This window comes from Vidua macroura, chromosome 26 (assembly GCF_024509145.1).
Source record: "Vidua macroura isolate BioBank_ID:100142 chromosome 26, ASM2450914v1, whole genome shotgun sequence".
In the NCBI taxonomy this organism is placed as follows: Eukaryota; Metazoa; Chordata; class Aves; order Passeriformes; family Viduidae; genus Vidua; species Vidua macroura.
This window is the reverse complement of record NC_071596.1, coordinates 5,817,787-5,825,544: the sequence shown is the minus strand read 5'-3', so window position 1 is coordinate 5,825,544 and position 7,758 is coordinate 5,817,787. Positions and strand designations below refer to the sequence as shown.

The following is a 7,758-nucleotide window of genomic DNA, read 5'->3' as shown; positions in this document are numbered from 1 at the left end:
CCTTTTTTGGGATACTTGATATGATTCTTTTTTAAGTTACAAAGTCAAGGGTTTGGCTTTTAATTAAAACCATTCCAAAGCTGGGGGGGGATGGGGGAAGATTATCCAGGGAAAATCCAAAATCTGGGAGCCTGGGGCCCCGGGATCCCAGTCCTTCCTGGATCCCAGTCCCGATCCCAGTCCCAATCCCAGTCCTTCCTGGATCCCAGTCCCGATCCCAGTCATTCCCGGGATCCCATTCCCTATCCCAGTCCCTAGTTCCAGTCATTCCCTGGATCCCATTCTTGATCCCAGACCTTCCCTGGATCCCATTCCCAATCCCATTCCCGGATCCCAGTCCCAGATCCCAGTCCTTCCCTGGATCCCAGTCCTGATCCCAGTCCCATTCCCGATCCCAGTCCCAGATCCCAGTCATTCCCTGGATCCCATTCCTGATCCCAGTCCCATTCCCGATCCCAGTCCCTGATCCCAGTCCTTCTCCCCTCGTCCTTCCTTATTCCCGGGACTCCTTTCCTCCCTTCCCGGGTCCGTCCGTGTCCCCCCGTCCGTCCCTGCCCGGTGTCCCCCCGTCCCTCCGTGCCTCTCCATCCCTGGTGTCCCGCTGTCCGTGCCCTGTCCCCGCTCTCTGTCCCCGCTCGCTGTCCCCGCTGTCCCCGCCGCTGTCCCCGCTGTCCCCGCTGTCCCCGCTGTCCCCGCTCGCTGTCCCCGCTCGCTGTCCCCGCTGTCCCCCTGTCCCCGCTGTCCCCGCTCGCTGTCCCCGCTGTCCCCGCCGCTGTCGCGGTGCCTCTGTGGCTTTAAGGGCGCTGCCCGGGCCGGTCCCGGGGCGAAGTCCGCGGGCCCGGTGCTGGCGGCGGGGCCGGGATGCAGCTCCCGGCGGGCCCGGCCGCCCTGGCCGCCCCCCTGCTCGCCCTCCCGGTGGCCTTCGGTGTCAGCGCTGTCACCTCCCTGGAGTGAGTGGGGACCGGGAGAGACCCCCGGGAATGGCAGAGACCCCCGGGAACGGGGAGTGGAGACCGGGAGAGACCCCCGGGAACGGGGAGTGGGAATGGGGAGAGACCCCCGGGAACGGGGAATGGAGAACGGGGAGAGATCCCCGGGAATGGGAGAGACCCCCGGGAACGGGGAGTGGAGAACGGGGAGAGCTCCCCGGGAACGGGGAGTGGGGACCGGGAGAGACCCCCGGGAATGGGAGAGAGCCCCGGGAACGGGGAGTGGGGACCGGGAGAGACCCCCGGGAACGGGGAGTGGAGACCGGGAGAGATCCCCGGGAATGGGAGAGATCCCCGGGAACGGGGGAATGGAGAACGGGGAGAGATCCCCGGGAACGGGGAGTGGGGAACAGGGAGTGGGGAGTGGGGAACAGAGGGAATGGGGAAGGGGAACGGGGAACGGGCATGGGGAATGGGATCCTGCCCGGGGCAGGGCCGTTGGGTCTCTCCTGGATCAGAGGGACGGGGGACAGTCGGGGACAGTCACCCGATCCAGGTGTTCCCGTGGGAAGGCGGCTGCAGGTGCGGTTTTCCCTCTGGATTTAAATCTCTGGAAGTTCAGCCCCCACGGAGCCTCTCCCGGAGAGCCCAAATCCCGGGAATTGGGGTGACCCCGGCCTGGAGCCCCCTCCCTGCCCCTCCCGGAGTGTCCCCGCTGTCCCCGCTGTCGCTGACGTGTCCCCGCCGCTGTCACCGCTGTCACCGGGCGCCGCTTTCGCTTTGCCCGCCCGGAATTCCCGATCCAAGGCTTCGGGAGCGGCTCCCGGCGATCCCAGCGCCGCCTGCTCTCCCTGCTTTGGGTTTACAAATCGGGGTTTTGGTCTCATTTGGGGCTTTTCCACACAGCCTGGAGAGGGACGGGGGGACCCCACTGGGGCTGCTCCGGCCCCATTCCCAATCCCTGCTGGGGTCACACCCACCCTTCTTTTGGGATTTTATCCATTCCCAGCTTCTGCTGAGATGTCCCAACCACTCTTCCTTTGGGATTTTCCCATTCCCCAATCCCTGCTGGGACCCCATCCTTTTGGGATTCACCCCCTGGGATTTGCCCCCTTTGGGGTTTCCCCCTTTGGGATTTCCCCCCGCCCCCCGGGGTTATTCCCAGATCCAGATTTTCCCCGTCAGAGGACGGGCACCGCCCCCACCTGTGCTGGGGTGGGGGGCCCTGATCCTGATCCTAAAGCTCAGCGGGATCAGGAGCGTTTGATGGGGACGGGGGGTCGGGGCCGTGCCGGTGCTGCAGCGCCCCGATCCCACAGCAGCCCCCCGGCGCTGGCCCTGGCCCTGGCCCTGCTGCTCCTCGGCCTCGTCTCCCTCCTCATCCTCACCGGCAGCATCGGCCTCGTCCAGGACCCCCTGTTCTGCGGTGAGACCCCGGGGTGGGGTTGGGGCGGGGATTTGGGATCTGGGGTTGTGGAGCAGGGATTTGGTATCTAGGATTTGGGATTTGGGGAGGAGCTGTGGGACCCACATGGAGCAGGGATTTGGGATCTGGGGGGAGCTGCAGGACCTGCACAGAGTAGGAATGTGGGATTTGGGGTTTGGGGGACCCCGCACGGAGCAGGAATGTGGGATTTGGGGTTTTGGGGACCCTGCAGAGAGCAGGAATGTGGGATTTGGGGTTTTGGGGACCCCGCACAGAGAAGGAATGTGGGATTTGGGGTTTTGGGGACCCCGCACAGAGCAGGAATGTGGGATTTGGAGGTTTGGGGGACCCCGCACGGAGCCCCCCTGCTCCCCGCAGTGTTCGTGGTGTTCTCCTTCGTGTCGGCCGTGGATTTGCTGATCGCGCTGGAGGAGGACGGGATCATCTCGGGCATCACGGAGCTCTACGTGCGGGAGGTGCCAGCCCTGCCCCGCACAACCCCCCCCACCCGGGGCTCCGAAACCCCCCGACCCCCGGTGTGACCGGCTGTCCCCTCCCGGTGTGACCGGGTGTCCCCTCCCGGTGTGACCGGGTGTCCCCTCCCGGTGTCCCCAGCCCCGGTGTGACCGGCTGTCCCCAGCCCCGGTGTGACCGGGTGTCCCCTCCCGGTGTGACCGGGTGTCCCCTCCCGGTGTCCCCAGCCCCGGTGTGACCGGGTGTCCCCTCCCGGTGTCCCCTCCCGGTGTGACCGGGTGTCCCCAGCCCCGGTGTGACCCCCGTCCCCTCCCGGTGTCCCCAGCCCCGGTGTGACCGGGTGTCCCCAGCCCCGGTGTGACCGGGTGTCCCCTCCCGGTGTCCCCAGCCCCGGTGTGACCCCCGTCCCCTCCCGGTGTCCCCAGCCCCGGTGTGACCGGGTGTCCCCTCCCGGTGTCCCCTCCCGGTGTGACCGGGTGTCCCCAGCCCCGGTGTGACCCCCGTCCCCTCCCGGTGTCCCCAGCCCCGGTGTGACCCCCGTCCCCTCCCGGTGTCCCCTCCCGGTGTGACCGGGTGTCCCCTCCCGGTGTCCCCGCAGGGCGATCCCCACCTGCGCACGGCTCACGGGCTCCTCACCTGCTACTGGGACGGCACCGTGCACTACGGGCTGAGCCTGGCCATGGCCGGGGCCGCGGGGCTCAGGTGGGCGGGGGGCGCGGGGGCCCGAGAACCCCGAAATTCCTGAGGAGGGGGCTGGAAAATCCCGAATTTCCTGCGGAGAGGGCTCGGGAGAATCCCGAATTTCCTGGGGAGGGGGCGCGGTGGGTCGGGGTGGGAAGAATTCCCGAGTTTCCTGAGGTGATCACGGAGGGAGTGGGAAAATCCCGAATTTTGTGAGGAGGGAGCTGGATGATCCCGGGAGGGCTCAGGGGTTGGAAAATCCCGATTTTTGAGGAAGGGGCTCAGGGGTGATCCCGGGGGAAGGAGGGGGTGGAAAATCCCGAATAATTTTGAGGAGGGGGCTCAGGGGTGATCCCGGGGGAAGGAGGGGGTGGAAAATCCCGAATAATTTTGAGGAGGGGGCTCAGGGGTGATGCCGGGGGCGGGTGGAAAATCCCGAATTCTGAGGAGGGGGCTCCCGCTGTCCCCGCAGGAAGAGCTACCGGGGGCTGGGTCTCTTCTGGCTGGGCTCGCTGCTGATGAGCGCCGTGGTTTTCCTGCTGGGCAACCTGATCGGTACGGCCGTGGGGAGGGGGCTCGGGCCGGGCCCGACCCCCCGCGAGGGGGAGGAGGAGGAGGAGGGGGAGGAAGGCTCCGTGCCCACCCCGCGCTCTCTCCCGCAGGGAAATACAGCCCCGAGCTGAGCCCGTCCTTCCTCCTCAACCTGCCCTACCTCCTCCTCCTCACCTGGGCCGGCCTCCGGCTCTTCCAGCAGCCCCGGGCGCTGCCGAGCCTCAGCCCCGAGAAGGTGAGGCCGGAGCGGGGCTTTTGGGGCGGCTGCTGGAGCAGAGGGTGCGGACCCCAAAAACCCCAAATTTCCTCTCGCAGATCGCAGAGGAGCAGCGCAAACCCCTCTACCGGCGGCCCCAGGACCTGCTCCTCATCCTCATCCTCATCCTCACCGCGGCCTTCACCTTCTTCAGGGGGATGGTGAGCGCTGGGTGGGCTCGGGGGGGGGGTCCTGGAGGGCTCAGGGGGTCCTGGGGGGGTTCGGCGGGTCCTGGAAGTCCTTGGGGTGATCCTAGAGGGTCTTGGGGGGCTCTTGGTGGGGTTTTTGGGGGCCCTGGGGGGGTCTCGGGGTGGCCCTGGAGGGTCTTGGGGGGTCCTGGAGTTGTCCTGGAGGATCTTGAGGGTCCCGGGGAGGGTTTTGGGGCTCTCAGGGAGGATCTCGGGGGTCCCGGGGAGGGTTTTGGGGGTTTCAGGGAGTATCTTGGGGGTCCTGGGGAGGGTTTTGGGTGTTCTTAAGCATCCTGGGGGTCTCGGGGAGGGTTTTGGGGGTCTCGGGGAGGATCTCAGGGCTCCGGGGGAGGGTTTGGGGTGTCCTGGAGGATCTTGGGGGTCTCAGGGAGGGTTTTGGGGGTCCCGGGGAGGGACTCGGGGGTCCAGGCAAGGATTTTGGGTGTCCTGGAGGATTTTGGGGGTCACGGGGAGGGTCTCCTGCCCTCGCCCACCTGTGCCCCCCCAGGTGGTCCTGGACTGTCCGGCCGACTCCTGCTTTGACTACACCTACCTGCACGAGCCCTACCTGCGCGACCCCGTGGGCTACCCCAAAGTGCAGGTGAGGGGTGGGGGGGGGGACAGCCCGGATCCCCTCCAGGTGCCACCAGAGCCAGCAGCGGTGACAGCCTGGCTGTCCCTCAGATGCTGATCTACCTGTTCTACCTGCTGCCCTTCCTCCTCCTCGCCATCTACGGGCTGGCCTTGCCCGGCTGCTCCTGGCTGCCCGACTGGAGCCTGGTGTTCGCCGGCGGCGTGGCGCAGGTGGGGCCCCAAAATCCCGGGATTTGGGAGGAAAAATCCCAAACCGGGCAGCCCCAAAGTCCCGGGATTTGGGGAGAAAAATCCGAAACCGGGCAGCCCCAAAATCCCGGGATTTGGGGGGAAAAATCCCAAACCGGGCAGCCCCAAAATCCCGGGATTTGGGGGGGGAAAATTCCAAACCGGGCAGAACCAAAGTCCTGGGATTTGGGAGGGAAAATCCCAAACGGGGTAGCCCCAAAATCCCGGGATTTGGGGGAAAAAAAATCCCAAACCGGGCAGCCCAGAAATCCCAGGATTTGGGGGGGGAAAAATCCCAGTTGGGAATCAGTAAAGGGTTGGGGCTCGGTTTTGGGGTGGTAAATCCCAATTTTAGGAGGCAGATCCCGGATTTGGGGTGCAGATCCCGGGTTTGGGGTGGTAAATCCCGGTTTTGGGGGGCAGATCCCGGGTTTGGGGTGCAGATCCCGGGTTTGGGGTGGTAAATCCCGGGTTCGGGGGGCAGATCCCGGGTTTGGGGTGGTAAATCCCGGTTTTGGGGGGCAGATCCCGGGTTTGGGGTGCAGATCCCGGGTTTGGGGGGCAGATCCCGGGTTCGGGGGGCAGATCCCGGGTTTGGGGTGGTAAATCCCGGTTTTGGGGGGCAGATCCCGGGTTTGGGGTGCAGATCCCGGTTTTGGGGTGCAGATCCCGGGTTCGGGGGGCAGATCCCGGGTTCGGGGTGCAGATCCCGGGTTCGGGGGGCAGATCCCGGATTTGGGGTGGTAAATCCCGGTTTTGGGGTGCAGATCCCGGGTTCGGGGGGCAGAGCCGCAGCTGCAGTTGCAAGTGGAGCAGCTTGGCTGGCTGATAATTGCCTCGGCCTCGGTGGATTTGGACAGAACCCGGGATTAGTGGGACAGAAATAGGATGGAGAGAGATGCAGGGCTATAGATAGGATGGGCTGGAGCCAAAATCCCCTCTGAGGTTGGGACATTGCACCTTTTAGAGCCGGGGCTTTGCACCTTTTAGGTCCAAGAGTCTCCACCCTTTGGGGCTGGGGTTTTTGCACATTTTAGGGCCGGAGTTCTGCACCTTTTAGGGCCGGGGGTTTGCACCCTTTGGGGCCGGGGTTTTGCACCCTTTGGGGCCGGGGTTTTGCACCCTTTGGGGCCGGGGCTTTGCACCCTTTGGGGCCGGGGTTTTGCACCCTTTGGGGCCGGGGTTTGGTACCTTTAGGGCCGGGGCTTTGCACCCTTTGGGGCCGGGGCTTTGCACCCTTTAGGGCCGGGGCTTTGCACCCTTTGGGGCCGGGGCTTTGCACCCTTTGGGGCCGCCTTTCTGCACATTTCAGGGTTAGGGCTTTGCACTCCTTGGGGCGGGGGGTTCGCCCCTTTTGGGGCCGCTCCCCTGTCACGCCCCCGCCCCACGCCGCTGTCCGCAGGCTCAGTTCGCCCACCTGGGCTCCTCGCTGCACTCCCGCACGCCGTTCCCGTACCAGACCCCCGAGGAGGTGCTCTGGAGTTTCCTGCTCTCCAACGCGCTCTACGCGCTGGGCCCGCAGCTCCTGGCGCTGCGCTGCCTGCGCTCCCCGGCCTTCTTCCTCCGGCCCGCCGCCCCCGGCCCGGCCCGCGCCAAAAAGTACCAGTGACGGCTCCTGCCTGTCCCCCGGGGCTGCTGTCCCCTCCCCGGGACTGCTGTCACCTCCCTGGGGCTGCTGTCACCTCCCCGGGGCTGCTGTCCCCTTCCCGGGGCTGCTGTCACCTCCCTGGGGCTGCTGTCCCCTTCCCGGGGCTGCTGTCCCCTTCCCGGGGCTGCTGTCCCCTCCCCGGGACTGCTGTCCCCTTCCCGGCACTGCTGTCCCCTTCCCGGGACTGCTGTCCCCTCCCCGGGGCTGCTGTCACCTCCCTGGGGCTGCTGTCACCTCCCCGGGGCTGCTGTCACCTCCCTGGGGCTGCTGTCACCTCCCCGGGACTGCTGTCACCTCCCTGGGGCTGCTGTCCCCTTCCCGGGTCCTGCTGTCCCCCGGGGCTGCTGTCACCTCCCCGGGTCTGCTGTCACCTCCCCGGGACTGCTGTCACCTCCCCGGGACTGCTGTCCCCTCCCCGGGTCCTGCTGTCCCCACCCGCCCGGTGCCTCTCGCCCCGCTCCGAGCACTGGGACTGGAGGTGTCCCCACAGCTGTCCCCACACTTATCCCCGGAGGTGTCCCCAGGGATGCTCCGGTCCCCCAAAAGCCGTGGGGACCTCGGGCAGCTCGGCGGGGACATCGCCGCAGTCACAGCCCCGCCCTCGTGTCGCCGGTGGGGGCCGCAGCAGCCGCGGTCCCTCCCGGTGGGTCCCGGTCCCGAACCGCTGCCCCAGCCCGGGCTGGGAGGGCTCGGGGGTGGCGACAGCGCCAGGGGGACGCTGGTGACAAAATAAAGGAGCCAAGGCTCGCTCCGAGCGCGTGTGCCCGCTGTGCCCAGCGAGG

The 7,758-nt window shown here is 66.7% G+C and overlaps 1 protein-coding gene across 3 annotated transcripts; it reads left to right on the top strand.

The window, feature by feature from the left end:
* Positions 1-836: 836 nt before the first annotated feature.
* On the top strand, positions 837-7,026 carry TM6SF2 (transmembrane 6 superfamily member 2). Of its 3 annotated transcripts, none has more exons than XM_053999472.1 (10): positions 837-950; positions 2,252-2,355; positions 2,734-2,831; positions 3,428-3,531; positions 3,983-4,065; positions 4,173-4,297; positions 4,378-4,479; positions 5,015-5,107; positions 5,191-5,310; positions 6,731-7,026. In XM_053999472.1, exons 1-10 carry the CDS (start codon positions 862-864, stop codon positions 6,935-6,937), a joined length of 1,125 nt encoding a protein of 374 aa, XP_053855447.1. In that variant the 5' UTR covers positions 837-861; the 3' UTR covers positions 6,938-7,026. The 3 variants fall into 3 exon arrangements, with proteins under 3 accessions (XP_053855447.1, XP_053855446.1, XP_053855448.1); XM_053999471.1 differs by having other exon boundaries at positions 2,249-2,355; XM_053999473.1 differs by lacking the exon at positions 2,252-2,355 and having other exon boundaries at positions 872-950.
* Positions 7,027-7,758: the final 732 nt, after the last annotated feature.

What these genes read in the sequence shown, in the direction of transcription:
- TM6SF2 (XM_053999471.1), top strand. Translation starts at nt 862, where the DNA reads ATGCAGCTCCCGGCGGGCCCGGCCGCCCTGGCCGCCCCCCTGCTCGCC. An exon ending in TCACCTTCTTCAGGGGGATG is followed by an intron (nt 4,480 to 5,014) that starts GTGAGCGCTGGG and finishes GTGCCCCCCCAG; the next exon opens with GTGGTCCTGGACTGTCCGGC. An exon ending in TGGGCTACCCCAAAGTGCAG is followed by an intron (nt 5,108 to 5,190) that starts GTGAGGGGTGGG and finishes GCTGTCCCTCAG; the next exon opens with ATGCTGATCTACCTGTTCTA.